The 22,124-nt window shown below is 46.6% G+C and overlaps 9 protein-coding genes across 9 annotated transcripts; 3 read left to right on the top strand and 6 right to left on the bottom strand.

Annotated features, from left to right (window-relative positions):
* Positions 1 to 1,210: 1,210 nt before the first annotated feature.
* Positions 1,211 to 2,772, bottom strand: BKA67DRAFT_119795 (uncharacterized protein). Its single transcript, XM_046094938.1, has 4 exons — positions 2,201 to 2,772; positions 1,951 to 2,111; positions 1,717 to 1,893; positions 1,211 to 1,663 (listed from the first exon to the last, which is right to left on the bottom strand). The coding sequence occupies exons 1-4, from the start codon at positions 2,273 to 2,275 to the stop codon at positions 1,288 to 1,290; spliced, it is 789 nt and encodes a 262-aa protein (XP_045952129.1). The 5' UTR covers positions 2,276 to 2,772; the 3' UTR covers positions 1,211 to 1,287.
* A 1,254-nt stretch (positions 2,773 to 4,026) lies between these two features.
* BKA67DRAFT_526799 (uncharacterized protein) lies at positions 4,027 to 4,692 on the top strand (the record flags this gene model as incomplete). Its single annotated transcript, XM_046098783.1, has 2 exons — positions 4,027 to 4,179; positions 4,231 to 4,692. The coding sequence occupies 2 exons, from the start codon at positions 4,027 to 4,029 to the stop codon at positions 4,690 to 4,692; spliced, it is 615 nt and encodes a 204-aa protein (XP_045952128.1).
* Positions 4,693 to 5,231: 539 nt separating this feature from the next.
* Positions 5,232 to 6,079, bottom strand: BKA67DRAFT_595865 (uncharacterized protein; the record flags this gene model as incomplete). The annotated part of the gene is made up of 3 exons (XM_046105219.1): positions 5,232 to 5,547; positions 5,659 to 5,906; positions 5,948 to 6,079. The coding sequence occupies 3 exons, from the start codon at positions 6,077 to 6,079 to the stop codon at positions 5,232 to 5,234; spliced, it is 696 nt and encodes a 231-aa protein (XP_045952127.1).
* A 3,565-nt stretch (positions 6,080 to 9,644) lies between these two features.
* On the bottom strand, positions 9,645 to 10,143 carry BKA67DRAFT_585802 (uncharacterized protein). The gene has a single exon (XM_046104218.1). The coding sequence runs from the start codon at positions 10,096 to 10,098 to the stop codon at positions 9,649 to 9,651; it is 450 nt and encodes a 149-aa protein (XP_045952126.1). The 5' UTR covers positions 10,099 to 10,143; the 3' UTR covers positions 9,645 to 9,648.
* A 478-nt stretch (positions 10,144 to 10,621) lies between these two features.
* On the bottom strand, positions 10,622 to 11,692 carry BKA67DRAFT_119749 (uncharacterized protein). Its single transcript, XM_046094937.1, has 4 exons — positions 11,306 to 11,692; positions 11,061 to 11,234; positions 10,947 to 11,005; positions 10,622 to 10,872 (listed from the first exon to the last, which is right to left on the bottom strand). The coding sequence occupies exons 1-4, from the start codon at positions 11,579 to 11,581 to the stop codon at positions 10,854 to 10,856; spliced, it is 528 nt and encodes a 175-aa protein (XP_045952125.1). The 5' UTR covers positions 11,582 to 11,692; the 3' UTR covers positions 10,622 to 10,853.
* An 805-nt stretch (positions 11,693 to 12,497) lies between these two features.
* Positions 12,498 to 13,081, top strand: BKA67DRAFT_119739 (uncharacterized protein; the record flags this gene model as incomplete). The annotated part of the gene is made up of 2 exons (XM_046094936.1): positions 12,498 to 12,543; positions 12,612 to 13,081. Coding segments are annotated over 2 exons (402 nt in total), but the record flags the coding sequence as incomplete, so codon positions are not given.
* A 273-nt stretch (positions 13,082 to 13,354) lies between these two features.
* On the top strand, positions 13,355 to 14,555 carry BKA67DRAFT_651344 (uncharacterized protein). The gene is made up of 3 exons (XM_046106068.1): positions 13,355 to 13,809; positions 13,873 to 14,064; positions 14,123 to 14,555. Exons 1-3 carry the CDS (start codon positions 13,534 to 13,536, stop codon positions 14,291 to 14,293), a joined length of 639 nt encoding a protein of 212 aa, XP_045952123.1. The 5' UTR covers positions 13,355 to 13,533; the 3' UTR covers positions 14,294 to 14,555.
* A 4,226-nt stretch (positions 14,556 to 18,781) lies between these two features.
* On the bottom strand, positions 18,782 to 19,820 carry BKA67DRAFT_651343 (uncharacterized protein; the record flags this gene model as incomplete). The annotated part of the gene is made up of 2 exons (XM_046106067.1): positions 19,485 to 19,820; positions 18,782 to 19,353 (listed from the first exon to the last, which is right to left on the bottom strand). The coding sequence occupies exon 2, from the start codon at positions 19,325 to 19,327 to the stop codon at positions 18,782 to 18,784; it is 546 nt and encodes a 181-aa protein (XP_045952122.1). The 5' UTR covers positions 19,328 to 19,353; positions 19,485 to 19,820.
* Positions 19,821 to 21,094, bottom strand: BKA67DRAFT_585787 (uncharacterized protein). The gene is made up of 2 exons (XM_046104217.1): positions 20,230 to 21,094; positions 19,821 to 20,191 (listed from the first exon to the last, which is right to left on the bottom strand). The coding sequence occupies exons 1-2, from the start codon at positions 20,632 to 20,634 to the stop codon at positions 20,057 to 20,059; spliced, it is 540 nt and encodes a 179-aa protein (XP_045952121.1). The 5' UTR covers positions 20,635 to 21,094; the 3' UTR covers positions 19,821 to 20,056.
* Between the last annotated feature and the right edge of the window lie 1,030 nt (positions 21,095 to 22,124).

Below are 22,124 nucleotides of genomic sequence, written 5' to 3'. Positions count from 1 at the left end.
TGTGCTGCTTGCTCGTCCGTACGGGAGCTTTCAGTAGTGTTTTCCTCGGCGGCCCTAGCCAATGGCCACACGGGCTAAATGGATCACCACCGGAATCGTCATAAAGCACATTCATGCGGTTCCAGAAACTTTGCTGCGGCGCACGGGCCCGGCGTGATAATCAAATGGATCCCGGAACATCAAGACATCGAAGGAAACGAAGCTGCCGACAAACTCGCTAAGAAGACGAGAATAGATAGTCTGCCCACAGTTGCATGGGTACGCCGACATCTCAAAGGAAATAGAAAGGACGAATTTGCCCGCTGGTGGGCGGTGCAAGGTGAAGCAAGATATGAGGATGTGCATTCACACGCGGTGGTGTTAAAGAACCTCGCCTCATTCAAAAGAGCTACGTTGCACAGGCTCCTGGCGGCAAAAATCTGGCCATGGCGACTTTGCAGCATATCACGAACGATTCGGACATACGGACTCGAATAACCACTGCAGCTGCGGAGAGAAAAAGACACCAGAGCATATTTTCTACTGTAGGAAATTACATAGACACAGGCTGCTCCCAAGGCACACCCCAAGGGCGGCTTAAACACAATATGTGGGGGAGAAGAGTGCGCAGTGGGCGCAGTTGTGGAGGCTAGTGGCTTCTTCACAAGGATATGCCCGAGCTGAAAGGCTTTTGAATTGACGGACTGAGTGAATGTTCCCACTCAGGTCTTGCAACAGCGTGGACTGGCACGTGCGCAGGCTGGAATGTATGTAGGCGGCTAATAGGCCCACGGGTACCCGTGGGCCTATTAGCCGCCTGTATGTAGATACTGATACCTCCAAAACCCTGCGATGTATGGCTCTGGGAGGCGCGGTTTGCTCTAGTAAGGGACGGTCCCCACGTTAAATACAATCAATCAATCAATCAATCAATCAATCAATCAATCAATCAATCAATCAATCAATCAATCAATTGAGCATCTAAATCTTGAAAAAATAGTAGAGAAACACCATCTTCAATCTATATGATGGCACATTTTGTAGTTGCATATTCGCCACCTTGCCGGTCCGTCGAAACCTTAGCCTTGCCGATAAGCTAGTGGGTGTTGGCCTTCATGGTCGTGCTCGTGGTTGAAGGTTTGGCTAACAACGGATGGAGTCCACTTAGATAGCCACAAGGCTATAATTACAACACCGTATATTATGGAACAGGCAAGCATCAGAAAAAAGCGATGCTATAAAATGGAATCGGAAACTAATGGAATTATATTTTTGATAATAATAACGCGGAGATCTTAATGTTATATACTATACTCTCTTGCTCCTTCGTCTCTTGTCTTGTAACCCATATGAAGTGCATGGGATAGAAATATCAATGTCTTTTTTTTCTTTTTTTTTTTTAAAAATCTTTTTTCCAGCCGAGTTTGCCCTGACAATTCCGTCTACATCGGTATGATAAATTCCTCTACCCTTATCAAAGCACCGCCAACCTCTGCGGCGCGAGTGATGCACGCAGTCCGTGCGATGCCTCTGTGCTTTTGTAGCATAAATCGATTGACGGCATAAAGGGCAAGAGGGGTGCATAGTCGTTACCCATTCTTCCATACATTGTTGATGGTATAAGTGGTCGCAACGCAAGTGATATATGGTATCATTAGTCTTAATGACCTCGAGGCAAATTGCACTACATGAAATTTAACTCTAAACGCTTTGAAGAGTATTCGTATTGCGACGTACCACAAAGGAGAAGTAAAGTCAATGGTTACTTTATTGGCTATGTTTCCACTCTGCCAATTCCCAAACGTCGAGTGCGCTACCTCTCGGCGAAGCGCCGTTAGGATTCGCGTCTCACCTCGCGGACCATTATTTTCGCTAACTCTTCCGCGGACAGTGACGTAGTGTATCAGACCACATCTCGTAGATATCAATAAAGGCGCATCTCCGAGCCAGTGCTCGCTCAACCCTACTCACATAAGCAGGAGCGCCCCTATAATGCTCAAAGAAATGCTCAGTGGAACTTTGAAGCCCTCGCTTGAAGTAATGCCATCATTTTCGGGAAATTTATTTGTTTCGAGATCCGTTAAATCGCCCTGGTATTGACGATAGAGGACAACTACCATCTTTGGCGAAGGCTAGTCGTCGCCAAGTGCTCATCACTGTCAACAGCCTTTCCGCAGCTGGCAGTTGAGGCGACACAATTGGAAAAGACAGGATATCTTACTACTATGAAACGTGGCTGAGTGCTCCGGGCTTTACACTGAGGAATGGAAACACAGGTTCGAATGATTGTTAACATGGAATCCGCACAGCTTGAATTTTGCGGTGTTGATCAGTGTCTCGTGAAATGGGGAGGTTTGGGTAAGAGTTATTGGAGATATGTGGAATTCATGTTGATCGGTTAGTAGGAAACATGGTGGACTAGCGTCGTAGTAGAGAAAAAAGACAATCTATCTCAACAACTAAAGCCTGGAAGGTGTCCAAAACTTCCCCGCGTTGGTCCATTCACCTGGCATACCCTACTGCAATCATGAGGTATAAATGCATAGTGGCTTTAACGCAGCATGACTGTGGATTCATCAGTCCATGTGATCATTAAGGTTCAACTGCGAGGCCCATCTCTAGCATACAGTAATTGGTTTTCCGTCTTATGTGGATAGATTTCGAAGAGGCTGGACTTCGTGGATTGTTATCGAACGTCTAAGAAACGGTCACTTCAAAGATCAGCTTATACACACTAGCAACATGCTCACTTCGTACATTCAAGTTCTATAGCGTGGAAGTTAGTGAGCTACCAAAACCTTCCATTTGAAATATGCGTCCAGAGTAGATCATGCTGCTTTCCTGAGATCTGTATCTTCATGTTGCTAAGTCTCTTAGGACAGGATATCGTATCCATGAGTAAGATCGCCGATGATGGCGCGATTAACACACACGCACAGGCATACATATTGAGCTTGCTGTAATATCCAGAGGGAACTAGCACTAATACGTAGGGTCGCTTGTATCTTCTCTTCACAACTCCCCCGGTGCCGTGTTGTGGCGATTAGATTCATACTTTTCCATTAAAATATTGTCTGGTGCCATTCCTTTGTATTCACTCTTGTCGCTAATAGCTAAATCAAGTCTTCTATATATTTGCAGGCGGCCTACTTACGGTGTCCGAAGTGCAGCCTGCCGGGGGTAGTACGTATGATTGGACGTCATCATCGCCCACATGCCATGGCTTGATGACTCTGACCCTCTATCTTTGGGAGGGCTAGCTATTTGTGCCGAATTATAGCTCGGATACCATCAAAGCATTGTGCCTATTTACCCCCCCCCCCCCACCACCCTGCATTTCTCGGCCATGGAGATGACTTCGGCTATCGGCGTTAAGGCCACCTACTCTCTGAAGACTTGCATTCAAGAGGTACCCCGGAACTTCCCGGAGGAAACAGGACTTCACAGAGCCAGAAGGTACGTGATATTGCATGAGAAATTCTTACATGCTTCCAAAACCTAAAGTCTGCCTTTTGGAGCTTCGCCAATGAAGGGTGATCTCGGAATTTAACATGCATGGGCTGAGTAATCCCAGAAGTATCCCGTGGCACATTGCATCAACTTTTGATGTATCCCCAGAAGTGTCGAGCCAATCATATCTAACATCCGCCCACACAGTGCGTCTGCGACAGATTAGGATTTTGATTAAAATCTGAGCTAGTCATAGCTTGAGGTTCCAATCAGTAAAGATGGTGCGTTACGTTTCTAATGAATTTGACAAATTCATGTCAACCAAGTAATGCTCATATGGGTAAGCGCTAGAATTAAGCTCTCATTTTCGAAAAGGATCCAAAAATGGCTCTCGAGAATAATAATTTTCGCCCATATGAGCGGAAGCCAATTTCGTTACTCACTGTACCAGTGAGGTTCAAAAGTGTACTTCTGCTTGGGAGCCAGAACTGGACTGTCCATGCTCAAATAGGAGAGAAGAGAGAAGGGGATAGGAAGCCGATTTTGATTCTCTCTGTACTGTATCGGCTTCCCCCCTTTGTCTCTTCGTTGTCTTTTATGAGGGACGAGTGTGGTTTTGACAGAGCTTTCCCCTGGTGGGATGAAACTCTTGATGCTGGTAACTTTTCTAGCTCTTCCATCTTCACGCCCGATTTCTTCGGGTCACTGCGGACGTCTACCAACCACCAGTATATCTGTGTTACCGACGGCGTTAGTATCACCTTACATACAAACACCATCAGGAACTAACTACCTGAATAGTACTTTGCCAACGCGGTTGGTCACATTGGACCGGGGTCGGATTTCCAAGACCACTGTCTCTCCCGCGCCGTTGATGAGTCCCTGACAGCCCAGTGCAATGAGGATTTTGTCAATATCTGCAATTCACGAGACAACTATTCCGATATAGAGAACTGTGCCGAGCTCGGCCCTCATGCATACGGTCATAATGGGGTCGGTTCCGTCATGGCCGATACGTCCTCGTCACCACAGGATCCTACTTTCTTCCTTCACCATCTTTTCGTCGACCGCAACTTCTGGCTGTGGCAAAACGGCGACGCTTCGCGCAAGACCAAGATCAACGGCTGTATCGACAACAGCAGTCCCTGCACACCTTTGACGCTGGATACTGTTATTGATGTGCAAGGGCTGAGACCCAATGTCACGGTCAGAGATGTTATTGATAAACAGAACGGCGTCATGTGTTACTACTACACGTACTAAGTCTCGATCCTAGTTCATAAAAATAAAGAAGGAATTGGCCAGGTACTCACAGGCATGACGAAAGTCTTTATTCTCTGTTGGGATTCTCCAAGCGCAGTTAAACTCTATACAATGTGTGTCTACATTAATCATACATATCGCAAGCTTGCAGAACCTAGGCCATCAGAGAGCAAGCCCGAGAGAGAGGTCGAGTTTATCGTATGGCTTTCGACAACTAAAAACAATCCAAAAAGTATATGATCACGTGGTGCGCTGTTTCTTTCTCGTAGTTCTGTAATCATGATGTGCTAACCCCACTGTTGGATTCATTGTTGGTGGCCCAATCTCCTCCGTTTGTGATCAGTCAGTAATCTCACAGTCCAACGTTCTCACATCCACAGAAAAAGCTATGCTACTTCTTAAGTGCCAACTACACTATATCTTCTGTCACATAAGGGAAGCTATGCAGTTTCACATATTATGTACATGCAGCGTAATACCTCATTTATGACATTTGCAAAGCATATGGTTTACAAACAGCGACTTCGCCGCCTCAAGCTCTAGACGCTACTTCTCCAGGACCCTCGGAACTTGTGTTTCAAGAGCGCAGCCTCCGGTATCGTACCATCGTGGGTACTATTCGAATGCAATTGCCACATACCGAAGCCATCGATGGTGAGGATCAGGATATCACCATACAACCTTGGCCCAGTTGGCTTCATACCGGAGAAGTCTGCCACACCCGTCACATTCAGGTCCATCTCCTTCAACTGTTCAAGAACAACGTCTGTCCAAGACGCCGGGCCGGACGACATCATAACCTCAACGCTCGACAGGTCGAGACTGTTCAAAGTCGTCATGCGTTTAGCAGCAAGGCTCTATAGGCTGTTAATGGTATGGTAGGCCATCTTGATAAAAAGAGGGTGGCCCGGAGCGGCGGCAATGGTCCATTGGCAAAATTGTAGCCGGTGTGGTATCTCTGCCCACGTTCCACCGTCGAGCTGGTCCCATTCAATACCAATCACAACCCTGGCCCGATCGCGGTATGTCTCAGGCACCCAAACGTCGATGGGCTTCAGAGCCTCGGTATTTACATCGGTAGATATACCGCCCTCGATGAAAAGCATGAGGTAGCGCAGGAGATCCGACTTTACTGCCGGGTCCTTCAAGGCTCGCCATGCCTCCAACACTTTTGCATCACCAGAGAAGTGCGCGTTGACGAAGTCGTCGGCCTCCTTGTGGCGAGTAGAATGTAGCCGTAACCCGGATGTTGCACAAGCCAACTTGGTGTGTCGACCAGGTTCTTCGCGTCCAAGGGAGAAGTAGCGGGGTTGTCTGGATGAGGAAGCAGGATCTGCCAGATCTTTGGAGGAATCAGATGGCGTTTGGGCCACGTGCAAGGAAGCATGTATTTTGTAGTTCTCATCGCAGGTGAGCATTCAGTGATTATCGCTGGCGGCACCGAGTGAGAATGGCCAGTCTGCAGAGCGGCTTGCGGTGAAGATTGCCGACTTCTAGATCTTAGAGACAGAACAAAAAGGAAGAATCAAACGGTGGCAATGCCGCCCGGTACGCAGTTGCGGTTCTTGCTATTTATTCGGAACATCATCTCGCAATAATTTTGCCAGCTTCGCAGCATCCTTGATCATTCTTCATACCAAGAACAGAGAGAAAATAGAGACTAGAAATACATTTCTGGTATCCCAGAGCGGCCCCATATGAATCGATTGATGTGGGGCCCCATTGGCGGCACGTGGCTTGACAGGACGAACAAGGGCAAGAGGATCCGCTTCCTACTGTAACGGTTCAGGCCTACAGTGGCACCCAGTATCGGATCCATGACTGAGTACAGTATCAAACATGCCCAGCTGTCCAGGAGGCTTTTCCTGACCACGCCAGGCAGAAGAACAAACGCAAGTCCAAGTCCAAATCCAAGTCCAGCCACTCTCTGCAGAAGGAAAATATGGGGCGACGACGAGATGACCGATAATAAACGAATATATAACCCCGTCCCTCTTCCTCGTCGAGTTCCATTTCTTTTCTTCCTTCTTCATCACCTTCGGGTGTTCCGTCTGTCAGTCCTTCGTGGCGGCAGATGTTACGTCTTGACGCTCTTGGAACCGACAGACAACCCCACGTGGAAGTCCTGGAGACTACACGTGATGTTTTTCGCCAGCATCTTCGGATCTGGCGGGTGAAAGTCTTCTGTTGTCGCTTCGCGATGGCAGCTTGTGCCGTCTGCAGGTTCTTGGAGCCTACGGATGACTCCACGTGGAAGTCTTGGAGACTACACGTGCTGTTCCTCGCCAGCATCTTCGGGTCCTGCGAGTGAAGCCGTCCGCGACTTTGACTAGTCCGGATGTGTCATCTGGCAGGTTCTCTCGAGCCTGTCAGATGGTCCCCACCTGGAAAAGTGCTTCGAGCCTCGCAGGTGAAGTTCCCTGCGGGTGCCCTCGGGTAACTAGCAAGTGACAGCTGTTTGCAAGTGCCTCGAGCCTACAAGCGATGCCCTCTGCAAGTGCCTCGAGACTATAGGTGATGGATTACTCCCTCTTTTCCCGCAGACGTCCTACTCTCTAGGTTTCCTGTGGGGGTCGCAGATACCCAACCCTGTGGACCGGCCAGCGAAAGCGGCCTCTGCAACCTGACCGTGGTGCTGGTTACGAACCTGCTGTTCTGGCAAGAGCTCTTTCAAGTCTCTCTTGTCGGGGGTCAACAGAGCCAATGCAGAGACGCATCTTGTAGAATTTGTGGATTTTCAGTAGACATTATGGCACGTACATAGATAATTGAATATACGCTGGTTTCGGCTTGACCATTTCGCCAATGATGTATGGGCCCAAGATCACCGTGTCCCATGTCTTGTGTCGTTTCCTCGCCTTTTTCTCCATCTCTACCCTGCTTGACTGATCTCACTGTTGTTTCGTTCCAGCGTGGCCCTTGGCAATGCGTTTGCCTTGTCTAGCTGTATCTCGAAGATTCTATTACCGGCTATGATTGGGTGTGAGTTCAGCCCCGTCGTCATTTTGTGCCAAGATATGATCTTGAACAGTTCGGGCTTTTGGCTCCGTTAATCACACCCCGCCAATACTCCCTATTAGCCTTCCTTACAACGCGGCGGAAATCTTTCCTTGCGGTTTTCTTGTCCTCTTGACTCGTAGTACTTTTTGCTGCGCTTCTGTATTCTTCGACCGCGGTTCTGCATCCATCGTTTTTTCATGTTGATGCAATGGATTAGTTATACATCAATTACATTTGGTGGACCAAATGGTGTAGTAGTTTCGAACCTTGAACGGCGTACGCCACTAGTACACCACCGGCATGACGCCTGCTCTGAGAGCTCAGCTTGTAGCCGGACGACTTGCCATTTGAGCTGCTACTTGCAAACCTCCTCTATTCATTGATCCAACTTCTGCAGGATCCAAGCAGTATCTTTTGTCTCCTAGATGATTCGCAAACCGATAATGGTAGCCATTTCCTCGACCTCGCGGATCATGGCCAGTGGCAAGTGAGGACCATTGATTGGACAGTTGATAGGATCTTCTTGCATGGCACAGACTTGTTTATCGCCTTTTGTAACAGCAGTCCAGGCTCAGCAGCCCACCTGAGGATTACCTACGACAGCTGGAGTACGCTGGCTGCTCCAGGCCAGACGAACCACCTGGCCGAAAACATGGTGGCTGCTGTCATAGCAGCTTCGGAGGTAAGTTGAACTTTCGGGCACTTTGTCACCTTTGCTTGTTGTGATGCAAGTTCAATTCAGTGTTTGATGAATTCTTCCTTTTTCACTTATGAGATAGTTCAGCAGACTATGGAAGTAGTAGTCCAGTAGTAGTCCAATAGTAGTCCAGTAGCTACATTAGTCGGACCTTGAGTTTCAACGAGACCAATGATTGACGAGCGAAAGAAGTAATATTGTAATTAACGCGAAAACGGCTTTAAGATTCAGTCGCGCTACCGGCTACTTCACGGACAAGTGGATTCATAAATAGCGCGACAGGCGAATACCGATAAACATGATATCGGCGAATCGACCTCGAATTCCATTGAGACTCATGAGAGCTCTGATGACAGCGGCGGCTGCTCCTTGGCCATAAGTGCATGGCCATGGTGAGTGTCCACAAATCTCCATCTCTTCTTGGTCTGAGTAATAACAGACTAGCTAAGGTCTTTGCTGGAACTAGTGAATTAGGTCTAGACGTGAAGAATTGTTCTATTTTTCGCCTGTGGTCATACTAATGGTCACATTTAGCTGACAGAATTGTTTATGGCTGCATTCTTATACTTACACAGCGACTCCGACAAGCGGATGCGACAGTAGAGCTCTCCATCACTTGTATTACTGTTATCAGATCCGTCATGTCTGTATTGCCTTTTTTGATCCACTTACATCTTTTCTTGCTTGGTACCTTTATTCTGTGTTGACTAGTCCATCGACATGGCCCGTCGCGCAGTACGTGAGCTTATTTTGATTCAAGAACGACTCCCTCGGTTGCTCGTCCGTTCATCCGTGGACTCGCTTCCGTATTTAACCGGATTGACAGCTATCGCTTTGTGACCTACGAACGTTTCGGTTGCATATCGAGTGGCAATTGATCGATGGCATCTCGCTGGAAGCTCACCAATTGCGTTTTGGTCGGCTCGTCTAGGTGGAATCGTGTCACTGACGAGGTTTTTTTTGTAGCACAGAACGTACACTAACACAGGATGTGATCCTACACGACCTACAGTTCTAAAGGAGCCGGCCATCCCCCAGTATGCGCAAACTATATCTAGTCCGAGTTACCATCTTTTTGGCTGTTTAATATGATGGCTGTGGAGCTGTGTGCATGGCGAGAAGCCCAAGGCTTTGGGATGTCTTTGCAAAAGATGGTACTGTCGGATCAAATGTGAGTTCTAGCCCAGCACGTGCAATGGAATGACCCCTTGAGATATTTGCATACAGATTCAGGCTTGTTTATAAATTACATGACGTTACTAACACAGTGCACCACTTGTAATTACATCTTTGACTACTCCTTGAATCATTGAAGCCACTATATGCTGTAGAGGATGGTCTTTAGCATTGGCATCAAGCATAGCGTCTATTGCTGCTGCGGCAACAGCTGCAGTGACCACCTTTAGCCCTTTCTCACCGACCCAGCGTCCTGGATCATGTCGCATCCGGAACGCACTAGAAGCAGCTGTTTCGATAGCTTTTTCTGCTGCATGCTCTGTCTTGCTACCATGTCTCGAGCTCTCCTGCGCGCTGTCGCTGTGGTGACAGTTCCTCCGATCTGTTGAGTTGCTGCGCATATGACGGTGATGTGAAGACTTGTGCAACGAAGGGTTTCGGCCACCGTGCTCGGTAGGCCTAGATAACCTGCCATGTTCATATGAATAGTTTTGTCCGCGCGACTCAGTTTCTATACGGTTGCGCGTATGCATAATCGCAGCGGTGGTGCTCTGGCTTAGGTAGAGACATAATCTGAGTTTCTAACACGAGGCCGGGTTAGACTCGGGATTCATAGGGAAATGTGAAGTATAAATACCGGGAATCCGAATGTGGGGGCCACCAGAACACTGCTAGTCATACAAATTGCATGATATGATTATAAGCCGATGCTGATGGATCGTTCTCATATGGGGCGTGAGGTCATGGAAAAAACTGGACAATCGTTACGTAAATGGTAATAAAAGGCATTCATAAGTCTCGCCTCCAGTTTCCGGCTTTAGATATAGTGATTTACTACTGCGGGTGCATATAATTTAAAGCGGTGCAAATTAGAATCACTGAGCTTCAACGCTGTTGGGAGTGAAAGCATGATAAGGCTTTCTCTGGAAGTGATTTCTAGCCAGCCCTTTCATATGTTAGGTGAGTTGAACTGGTTGCGGTGAATGCACTGATACACATGCTCTAAAATGTCAACAAAATGATGAGAAAGACGACCAGGTATTTAATTGAGGTACACAGATAAGACGAATAATCAGTAGAAGCTGGATAGTATTCAGCATTATGTTTTGCCCAAGTTTATGTAAGATCTCGTAATCGCCGTTGCACCGCACTTCCGACTTCAGACAAATGTGACCTATATCACATCAAATATAACTAATCGAAATAAAACAAAGTCATTGTGTTTGACCTGTTTGCTTTCCAACCTGCTGCAGATGTTGGGTCTCTTCTGGTTTTTGTCCGTCTCGCTCTAAGTCCTCTTGTCTTGGCTTTTTCCACCATCGGCATTTTCTATCAGCTTGTCAGATTTTTCAAATGAAATTAGCTATCAATGTAATCTCACCTCACGGCAGAGACCGTTAGAGAACCTAAGCTATGGTATTCGACGCATGCATAGAGGCCCTGTTGCAGGTTCAGCACTCATAACCTCGTCATACTCTCCAAGTGAATGTCTTACCAGAAAAGCATTAATGAGCCAGCAGAAGGCGGTGATAAAGCTGAACGCCAGTACTGCTCTCCATTTTGAACACACGGAAGTAGAGACGATTGTTGTGTTGCCAGGCGCATTTACCCAATAAACACCCCAATACGTATTGAACCACGGCGCTGAGCAGGTATTCGTGCCGGAAAGCTAATTGAACGTTGTTCCTGTCAGAAAATGTACATGATATTCGCAGTGTGGTAGTTATGAGGAGAGCTTACGTCTTCCAGCAAGGCAAAGCAGACTATCCAACAGGTGAAGAGTGCAAAATCCAGAGGGAATAAGAAAAACGAATATTTAAGAGGTGGGAGAAGTATGAGGGATGTTGCAATGCTGATAGAAGCTATTGAGATAGCATATACCAAGCGAGAGTCTTTAGGACCGTTGAATTGGTTTAGGAGATGGAAGAATCTTGCAAGAACACCTAGGATAATAACTGCGCACCCAAATTCCAAAACTCGGAAACACGCAGAGATAATCTTGTGAGTGCCTGACATTACTTGATTTGTAGCTGATCAATAGAGCATAGTATGACGTGAACATTGTTCTGTTCTGTCGGGGGGCCGCAAACCAATATATTCCAGGATCCAGGCACGGGGGTTCACTAATTCAATTGGGACGACAATTTGGGAAGGAATAGCCATGCAGAATTAATTATTCGATAGCGGGGATGATGACCAGTGCACCTTGCCATCCACAAATTATGTCTCAAGCCACGCATGTCATATTTGATAGGAGCACAAGTATCCTATTCACGAACAGATTCTTATCAATCGTGTGCGTTGCCGTGTGGTGTAAAATATGTGATGGCTGGATATACAGATCCCATGCCAGAAGCCCGATCTTCTCGGAAAGCTTAGTTCATTAATATTAGGCTGGGTTTGGCAATGACCCGGTCTAGACATATGTACTATGGATGAGTGGAGGGGGTGGATTAGCCCACTTCTCTTATCACTTAGCACCTGCATATGAGCTGACAGCTTACAGACTAGGGAGCCAGTACGGTGGAGCTAACCTTCATATTAGTACACTGCCTAGTATGTCAACTATATCCATGAGGCATTACAGGTACAATATGGGGGAATAGCCTTGGCTTCTTCTGGACAGCACCCCATCTAGAAAGGAGTGTTTTACATTCTAATTGCCATCATTGGAGACAATAGAAGCTAGGAATCATCTCCAGTAGCGGTGTTGCTTACAGCCTTTCGCAACGGCTGTCCAGGATACGAAATTTACACATTGGCCATAAACTACAGAGAGATTTCCTACGCTGACAACATGTAAAAGTTTGTGTCGTCAAGTATTTCAGCAGCATGTGCAACCATGTCAAATTAAAGCGGCGACATAATCAAGCATAAATAGACTACTCCATCATCAAGTGCTTCAGTGATGAACTTAATCACATCCATAAGGAGCTGGTCAGTGGAATATTGTCCGTTATCCGCGATTTTGGGATTAGGTAGGTGTATCAACGAACCAATTTTCTCAATATCGCTACACGGCAAGCACAAACTGATAATACAGCAGAGAATCTCCCCATCGCAAATCCGACGTGCAGAGACATCACGGTTGTCATTCTCAACCACACTAAAGATGGGCTAGATCTCGATCCTGAGTCTAACACCTCTACTGTGGACAGTGGGAGCCCGCAGACTCTCTACCACCTGAGTCGATCGGCCCCGGAGGAAAGTGTACTATGGCATTGCAAATCAACGGGGATGAGACGGGGCGTTGATGGATCGGTCACGTACAGGATGTCAGGCGCAGTGCCTCATGATAAAGTTCGATTCTGCTGGAAGATACGCTACTTCGGAATAAACCACTACGAAACGGCGGCTACACGGGATGGGTATATAGTCAGAGTGGTTGTATTTGTCTTCTGAAAGGTCACACCATCGCATGATCGAAATTGAATTTACCTAAGGATTTTAGCTGGCATACTGGACTCAGACACCGTAGTATTCAGCTTAGATGAATTAGGAATGGATGATGCGAACTTTTGCCTATTGAACTTAAATACCGAAATCAGGTGATCGTATCTCTATATGGGCCATCTGCACGATTCTTCGCGATAAGCATGACATATAACGTGCCAACAAGTTAAGCTAGTGGCCTGTTATAGGTCAAAACGCAATGAGATGTTCAAGACATTAGTTCCAATCCTAAAAAATAGTAGCAATTTAATATACACTAACTAAATCGAGACAAATTCAACATCAAGCATTTAATCTGGTGATGACGATTCTGGTCTCATGATCTTTCCAATAATTCATGTGGACTGACGTTGGGTCTCCTGTTAATAATTCGTGCTTCTAGTTCTCAGCTCCCGACGTTGTCGTTGTGCAAATCTAAAACTTCCAGCTCTCCTCTACTCTGAAAGTCAGCAAGACAATCAAGAAATATAGTGACAGTTCTTGTTGACTCCTGATCTCCAATCTAATCAAGCATCATGGGTTCTGCTTCTAAAGTCCTCTCTGTGCTTGCTCGTATTTCAGAACTGGTGTCCTCTGTCATTGTTCTGGGGTTACTGGGTCGATTCCTCTACCTTTTAAGCGAGGCAAATGTGTATGCGGATTCCAGGATCATCTACACCACGGTTGTGGCCTCTATCAGCGCATTTGTTTCAATCATTCTGTTCATTCCTTTTACATACTCATTCCTCGCCTTCCCTCTTGACTTCATATTATTTGTTCTATGGCTCGTGGCATTTTGTCTCCTGGAAGCGGTAAGTGATGACCTATGTACACTTCGAATCTTCTGCCTCACAATTGTTCTAACAATTCTCTAGCTGACCGGGACCCATGCTTGTTCTGCAAGATGGTATTGGAACTACTGGGGGTATTATTGGGGGGGGTATTGGAGGGATCCAATCGTTGTGGGAAGTCCTGCGGATATTAATTGGGCGGGATGCTCGTCCTGGCAAGCTGTGCTTGCGTGGACGTTTATATCATCCATGCTGTTTTTACTCAGTTCCTGTCTGGTAAGCCAGGCTCATCACCAAAAACCCCACCGCGTGCGCTTTGTCTAACAAGAAGCAGGGAGCTTATGTTGTTTTGAAATACCGAGAAGAAAAGAAGGAAAGAGGTACAATTCATAATGGCACAGTAAATAATGGCACGGAAAAGAATGGCACAGTACAGAACGGCATAGTACAGAATGGTACAGTACAGAATGGTGCAATACAGAGCGGCACCCGGGATCACGTCTAAACGTCATTCCTGCGATAATGGTGATATTACGACCAGAAGGTTGCACAAAGCATGGTAGGATCCCCATTTATGTATCGGGCAATTATCGTATGCGGGTTCGAAGATCTGGGAACGAGTACAGGCGAAAAGATGAGAGCTATCGCTGGTGCTGCCTGATTCATAGGATTGGTTGTCACTTTCGAGCTGAGTGTATTGGTATGGTGTCAATTCCACTACTGTCATTTAGGCGCATGAGCCCCAAACCTGAAATTTGCCTCAAGAACTAGTAGTGATTATGGAAGAAAATTCATGTGAGTCATGTGCCGAGATTAAGATTCGATAACGTGTTTATCAGCCAACCGTCCAGGTTTGAGATGGCCATACTAGCTAGGACGACTGTTTTGCTTGTTTAGGGAAATATGTTCTTGATGGCGTATAGGGTCTTTGGTATCTCTGTGGGCTACCATCGCCCCGAAAATCTGCCGCCAGATACAGTTAACAGGCGCGTCAGGTTAAGTCCGTTTGATGACTAGTCAAACTCCTTGTTTTCTGCTAGCAGGAAACTTTGTTAATAGTCATAGAGATGTATGGTAGGGAGACCTGGCAGAATTAGAGCTGTATGCACGCATCCGAAAGGTGAGCATTATGTAAGCCACCGATTGTAAATAGTTGAGATGGTACTACTATGGTATGATGTTGACAGACATGATGCAAAACCTTAATAGATCTTAACACTACGTGCCAAAGAAAAAAGTTTTACAGGAGAAGGTGTCCTGACTCGCAGAACCAACCTGGAGTGACAAAGGTTTTTGCGTTTGTTTCGATATATCACGTGACATGGAATACTACGTATTGTATCAGGTCTCCGCAAATACCGTGGGGCGGGTGCTATGGCAGGGGAGGTACAATTAATTCGGAGCCCAATAACCCCATAGTGGTCTCGGACCCACTGTACCACGGCAATACAAATTACGGTAAACACAAACGTCCTCAGCCTTCGAAGCTAATGTCCATCGATAAATACATCACAGTGCGCGAATGTAGCTCTAGCCTAACAGAATGTTGCGAGGAGAAGCCAGTTTTACGACCGACGGGTTCATGAAATCCCCTGGAATAGAAATTCGGTACAGAAAGGAACACCAGATATGGTAATATTTTAACAGAATCTGCAGTTGCAGTGAGGTCAACATCATAGCATTTCAGATGTGTCTCTGTAGTGGGAAGATATACACTACTATTGGTATTTGAGTTGATTGATATTAACCAAATTTGGCATTGCATGGGTGTGGGATTGTCCATCTGTAGAAATCCACGCCGTTCGATCAAGCTTGCGTTTCCATCTCCAGCTTCACGCGTTATTGTCACAGATATTCAATTGCTTTGCTCTATAACCCCAATTACTGGCTCGTCAGCAATACTTTCATGATGAGAATTAGTCATATGTCTATCATGCCCTTCAATCACCTCCAGAAAGGCAATCTATTCGTAAACATCATGGATTTACAGAGCATCGTCTTCAAACCTAGGAGTCGTGGACCAGATCCCATTGATTAGGAATACTTTTTGTTTTTGATGAAGGAAAGGAAAAGAAGGACGTGTCCAGAGGGTAAAATTGGCATTGAATAATCTCCAGGCGTGAACATAAAAAAACGTCACGCACCATGTTTACCGGCTGGAGCCTCCAGCCACGGTTGGTTGGCTAAGATCTTAGCAAAACCCTAATATGTCTGACACACACGTGGGCAGATACTGGCATGTCGATATGATTGGCCTGAAATTTCTGAGGATTCAAGTAGGTTGAAAATTGATGCAATGCGCTAAGGCATACTTTTGGGGTGATTCGCCTATGCATGTGCGTAGCTTAATTTATGAGAAAACTTTGGTGTCTTCCTATGGAATCTAGGAGCACGCTCGGATTGGCACTTTGTAGTTTACTAAGAACGCGTGCATGCATGGAGGATGCTCCCAACAGGCATCCGTGAGTACGTACTAATCCCGTCAAGCTGCACTTCAAACACTGTACATACGAAAGCCCCTGCACATACGTGGAAACAAACTTGATTTAGCTATTAAAGGTACCAATTGACGGACAGGATTGTTACCGAGAAGATCCGTTAATTTAAACGTATAAACTTAATCTCAACAGCGGGGTACTTGGTAGTGATAAAGAGAAGACGAATGCGACACGATGCACTAGTATTAGTTTCCTTCACTTATTTATACCAAGCTCAACATGTATGCCTATGAATGTGTTTACTCCGTACAATCGGCGACCTTAGAAATGATGCAATACTCTGTATTGACAAGTTCAGCAAGGTTAAGCTTCGTATCTCAGGCAAGCAGCCTGATCTAAACGGTGGACGCATGTTTCAAATGGGCGGTATGGTGGCCCACCAACTTTATCACTATGGAAGATGATTACACAAAATTGAGCTGGATACTGACTTGTATAAGCTGATACATGAAGTTACAGTTTCGTTGTTCTTCCATGGCAATCTACGCGAAGCCAGCCTCTTTGGAATTCATCCACATAGGAGGTAAGCCAAGTGTATAAGAGAAGGGCATTGCAGGGAAACCTTAATGAACATATGAAGTGAAAATCCATAGTCATACGCCATTCATGCGACCATATGGTTATACCTTATGGTTGCAGCTGGGCATGTCTGGTGAATGGACCAACGTAGAGAAATCATGGCGTCCCTAAACTTGGGTTGGCCAGATATATACTCTAGATTTCCCCACGGCGACTCTAGTATACCATGTTTCCTATTCACCAACCATAATGTATTCCATATGTCTCCAATATCTCTTACCCAGAATGCTATATTTCACAAGACACTGGTAAAAGCCCACGAGTGTGTGGCCTACATGTCAATAACAATTCGACTTCGTGCTACCCCTTTTCAGTCTATTGCCTCGAGCACTCGGCCACGTTTCATAGAAACAAGATAACGTGCCATTTCACAGAGCATAACTCAACTCCCAGCTATGGGAAAGGCTTTAACGGCGATGAGCACTTGGTGACGGCTAGCCTTCAAAATGGGAGTAATACAACATCGTCAAAATCAGGGTGATTTACCAAATCTCCAAGGAGACCAAGATCCTGAAAAAAGATGATAATCTTCAAGCAAGGGCTCCAATGCTCTAATGAGCATTTCTTTCAGCATTATAGGAGCGCTCTTTCTTATGTAAGTAGTTATGGACGAGCACCGGGCTCGGGGATACGCCATCGCTGATATCTACGAGATGTGTTTTGATATACTACGTCACGGTCCGTAAAACAGTGGACAAAGGCTCGAAAAAGGCGAGCGAGTATTGAAGACAATTCGCCGGGAGGTCGCACACACGACGTTTGGGAAGTGGGAAATTGGAAACATAGCCAATCATGTAACCGTTGACTTGTCTCCTATTTGGTACGTCGCAATACATATGCTTCTCGCATCGCTTAGGATTAATTTTTGAGCTTTGCGTAGTGCAATTTGCCATGAGATCATCAACACTAACAATACCATATATCACTTACATTTGCGACCATTTATACCTTCAACGATGTATGGAAGGATGGGTAACGACTAGCCACCCCTCTTGCCCATTATGTCGCCAACCGATTTATGGTAAAAACGCACAAAGGCGAATCGCACAAATACGTGCGCCACAGATGTTGGCAGTGTTTTGATGAAGATGGAAAATTCATCACACCAAGGTAGATAAAATACTAAGGGCAAGGTTATTTGGTTGGCGAAATGAGGTTGGTATTTTTATCCTATGAACTTCGTATACTTTACAAAGACAAGAGACAGAGGAAAACACACAAAGCTCATCACACCGAAATCTGCTCCGTAATTATATCGTCATCGATATAATCTCACCAGTCTTCACTGCGCTTCATGCCATTGGCCTCTCGGGTAGTCTGTGGCAGGGCCGTTCTGAGATAGCAGCGTAGGCGCTACATCGAGGGGATCGTTAGAGCGTGGGTCCGGCTTAAGACCGGATGAAAAAGATCGTGGCTTCCGAAACCACGATGCGGGCACGATCGCAGCAGGATGTCGGGCGCTGCGCAGGCGTTGGATGTATTAATAGTGGGGAACACCCCTAGAAGAAGAGAGGGATAGCGTTCAGTCTTGCAACCGATACCGCCTACACTACTTATCTAAGCTATACTTACGCATCTCTGACGCCTATATTATAGGGTTTCACTCTGCTGTGGAACTGACCTGACGATTTGCTTGCTACATGATAGGAGTCGAAAAAGGACAGAGAATTGGTGGTATTAAGTCATGTTAGCATATTGGTGGTGCTTGCCAACGCCGGAAAAGAAATAATCTATCCTGTTGGGTATGAAAGATACATTTAATGGCGTTTTTAAGAATGTAAAAACTTATTGATATGACCGTCCACATGACTTCAGTGCGGACTCTATATTGTCCGCCCACATCCAGAAACTGATCCCGTGGTCAAGAGACTCCTGCAGCTGCTGAAATAGGAGCCGGAGGAACTCGTCACGGTCGATCAGATGATCAGCAGCTGTAGCTTAGCCTGCCGGTGTAAGAGAATGTTGGGACACTTTGCGTCAAGGCGACCTTTTCTGACTAGTCCTAGAAGGCATCGCTGTGTGCAGTACTGTCGCTCTTGTGAAGCTTCCCCGCGCGGCGCTCGCCCCAGAATGCGCTGGCTGCGCCGTGGGCCTTGGCTCTGACTACTCGACCGCGGCTCAGACGGTGTCGGGCTGTCCGGCGTCGGAGGCGAGGACTCATCCGACGAAGACTCGTCGTCTCGGTCCTTGAATCTTGGCTGCACATCTGGACGGTCCTCTTCCTGAGCCCAGCGTTTGAGTCTTGTTCGAGGCACGCGCGGTGACCGGCTGTTGCCTGCATAAGTCGTCGGCGCATACAGCGAGCCGGAGCTTGAGCTGCTCGGAGCGTATCGCTCGTCTCGGGCAATAGATCTCAATGTCGTCTCAAAGTCCTCTGCCCATCGCCTCAGCCCCAAGATCACACGCTGCCGCTCATCCTGCGATCGAACATTGGGTGGGTTCCCTGGCGGGCCGAGAGCCATCAGGCTGAATGCCAAGTACTGGCCAACTGCGATAACTATGATTAGAAATCTTTCTAACTTTCATGGTTCATTCCAGCTGCCCACGCTCCAATTTATGTCTATTACCTTCCGTAGCGATGGGTGTGGATAAATGGATTCCAAGAAGGGAGTCACAAACCGGTAGATAGCCGTGCGTAATGAGTAATCAGAGGCACCTTTCTGAATAACTATAGTACTCTAGTCGGTAACAGGAATGGGAAAAAAATATAGCTGAGACTTTCCTCGCATGTTCGACTGGACAAGAAAGAGCGAGATAGTACGATGTGTACAATATGGTGTGCTCGGCCAGTTGACGTAGAATAGAAGAACTTGACTCGGAAATACCTTGTTTACCTATGTAAGAAACCCTTTCGATGGTGATGCTTGATGGCAAAATTAGAATTGTCATCCCACGCTTTGAAGCATTTAAAACATTCCAAGTTAGACAATTCAATACAAAATAGGATTATCGGTATGTATTATTGAAAACATATCTAAAGGACTGCTAGCAAGGACAATTGCGTTGCTGCTTTTGACCCCTCATCGACGGCAGCGATTAGTGGAGCTGCACCACTGGCCTAGGCGAGAGCGCAATTACAGTGGCTGGTTGGAGGGCGCTCTAACTTCGAGACCCCACCTGATTCCAATTGTATATGGCACCAGCAGCCCGGGCCTTACACGATGAACTGTACCCGATCAAGCCTGACCTCATCAATTGCACCACTGTCGTCGATGAAAATGAGGAGGTTCTCTACTCCTTACTCCTTTGCTTATCGAACCGCTCCGTCCTGTTGTCGCCGATGTTCCGCCGCAAGTTCTTGTTGCCTTATGCAACATCTCCCTTCGCTGCGATTTGTGTGTGCAAGCTGCCTTTCCAATATCACCATTACTTCCTCGTTTGCTCGCACTGAATCATCCATAAAATTGATTTTCGCAAGATATCTATCTTGCCGCACTTCGTGAACTATCCTTCTTGTGACCCGCCCTGTAACACGCTGCGTTCTGGCTTCTTTGGCCTCTTCTGGCTCCCGAACCCTGAAAATGTGAGCAAACCAGCTCTTTGACGTCCTCTCCTCGGCCCTATCTTCCACGGCCTCATTTTGCAACCTCTTAAGGGCATTTCTAGTTCTGATGAGATCGTTCCAAACCAGATCTCGATCTTGCCGCAGCGTGCTTTGTTGCACCCGGATGGTCTGTAGGTCATGTTCTAAGGCTTGAATTGTTTGCGCACAGTATTCAGGTCGTTCATCCTCATCACTACCCTTTAAATGTTTTATCCTGCTTGTCATTTCGTCTTAGTAAGCGTCAAGTAAAATGTTGCTCGACCTCAAAAGATCTTAGACTCTAAGTAGCGGTTTTGGCGTAGTTGGAGCTTCTGGTTAAAGATCGTCTACGGACCGATACGAGAGTCATTCAAGTGATTGAATTGCCGTCTTGCAATGCGTTGACAGCAGTAGGTATGAAAAGCAGCGCCATCATCGTCAAATGGTATCGAGGTTGGCTTCGAAGTGCTAGCGTCGGACACACAAGTCTTTTTTTAACGGTATTGAACAATTGCTAGTATTGTGCTACTAATATATGAGGATAGTATGGCGTCATGCTAGGTACTTGGGTGGGCCGGCTAACGTAGTGGTGTTTCCCATGAAGACATATATCTAGGAGAACTTCTTTAGTGCAAGCTAGTTCAACGTCGAGGTTATTAACGGCAATTTATGCTTCGCCAATGAAGGGCATGGAGCGACGCAAAGCATGTTATTCCTAAAAACGTCTATCAAGCAGCGTCCTATAGACTTACGAGCCTTATTCATGGATAATGCCTGTAACTTATTACGCCTGGCCAACTTCAAGGGAATGACGTACCCATTAAGCAATTCTGTCAGACCTCCTGGGGGACCATTTCTCCAACCACTAACCGTGAGGTGAATCAAGGTCCCATAAAACTACGCTCTCATCATGTGCTGACGCCAATGGCATCCCATTGGGTGAGAATGCTACCGAAAAGACCTGTGCGACATCCCCGACACTAACGAGCGTGCGACGCTTGCCGGTACCAGTCTCCCATACGATCAGTTCATCGTAGTCTTGCGATGCTGAAGCGATAAACTGGACATGTAGATTGATTATCTTTGAATTCGATGACTTTGACCTTGTAATCGTGCTTGAAACTGTCAACTTGTTGTGTAGTTGCTGCTCTTGCCGTTTCGTTAGCTTGCAGTCTGCCACCACTCAATTGCATGTCGCGTAATGTCCTACGAAGGCGTCATCCCAAAACGGTACAGGCGAGTCTCACCTGGTGATAGATCTGCTGTGAGTACGAAGGGACTGACCGAAACCAATACAACACATTCTGGTGGGGAATGAAGGACACTTGACTAGAGCACGGTCCGCGTCACGATGACTGGGCTCTTGCAAACTACTGCAAGCTAGCGACATTGTCATGCAGGTACATGCAACGCTATGCAAAGAAACCCGTATTAGGCATGGTCGGCTTAGGACAGCTTGTCAAAAACCCCCTTTTTTGGTCGTGCACTGAATTGACCTTCAAACGTAGTGCTAGCGTGGGGACTGAAAGAGTCACCCACAAGAGCCCTGGTCGGCATTTGGAGGCGGGAACCAAACGAATACCCTTGTCTAAACAAGAGTCCTCATTCGATCCACACTATCGAGGAACAAGACTGGCCCCAAACGCGACAAACACGACAAACACGACTACTACGGTCATTGATCCATTCGCAACCAGTTGTCCACCCTCGATTGTCAATTGCCCAGATAGCATTAC

The sequence above is a fragment of the Truncatella angustata genome (assembly GCF_020726525.1).
Source record: "Truncatella angustata strain MPI-SDFR-AT-0073 chromosome Unknown BKA67scaffold_11, whole genome shotgun sequence".
NCBI classification, from domain to species: Eukaryota; Fungi; Ascomycota; class Sordariomycetes; order Amphisphaeriales; family Sporocadaceae; genus Truncatella; species Truncatella angustata.
This window is presented reverse-complemented; position numbering and strand designations above follow the sequence as displayed.

Bases quoted from the DNA above. Each gene is read 5' to 3' on its own strand.
- BKA67DRAFT_585802 (XM_046104218.1), bottom strand. From the start codon at position 10,098: ATGCATACGCGCAACCGTATAGAAACTGAGTCGCGCGGACAAAACTAT.
- BKA67DRAFT_585787 (XM_046104217.1), bottom strand. From the start codon at position 20,634: ATGACAAGCAGGATAAAACATTTAAAGGGTAGTGATGAGGATGAACGA. The intron at 20,192-20,229 runs GTGATATTGGAA...CACAAATCGCAG, and splicing joins GAGCAAACGAGGAAGTAATG to CGAAGGGAGATGTTGCATAA.
- BKA67DRAFT_651344 (XM_046106068.1), top strand. From the start codon at position 13,534: ATGGGTTCTGCTTCTAAAGTCCTCTCTGTGCTTGCTCGTATTTCAGAA. The intron at 13,810-13,872 runs GTAAGTGATGAC...ACAATTCTCTAG, and splicing joins CATTTTGTCTCCTGGAAGCG to CTGACCGGGACCCATGCTTG. The intron at 14,065-14,122 runs GTAAGCCAGGCT...AACAAGAAGCAG, and splicing joins TTTTACTCAGTTCCTGTCTG to GGAGCTTATGTTGTTTTGAA.
- BKA67DRAFT_119795 (XM_046094938.1), bottom strand. From the start codon at position 2,275: ATGTTAACAATCATTCGAACCTGTGTTTCCATTCCTCAGTGTAAAGCC. The intron at 2,112-2,200 runs GTAAGATATCCT...GGCGACGACTAG, and splicing joins CTCAGCCACGTTTCATAGTA to CCTTCGCCAAAGATGGTAGT. The intron at 1,664-1,716 runs GTACGTCGCAAT...AATTTCATGTAG, and splicing joins GACTTTACTTCTCCTTTGTG to TGCAATTTGCCTCGAGGTCA.
- BKA67DRAFT_119749 (XM_046094937.1), bottom strand. From the start codon at position 11,581: ATGTCAGGCACTCACAAGATTATCTCTGCGTGTTTCCGAGTTTTGGAA. The intron at 11,235-11,305 runs GTAAGCTCTCCT...ACGTTCAATTAG, and splicing joins GCTTTGCCTTGCTGGAAGAC to CTTTCCGGCACGAATACCTG. The intron at 11,006-11,060 runs GTAAGACATTCA...AACCTGCAACAG, and splicing joins GGCTCATTAATGCTTTTCTG to GGCCTCTATGCATGCGTCGA.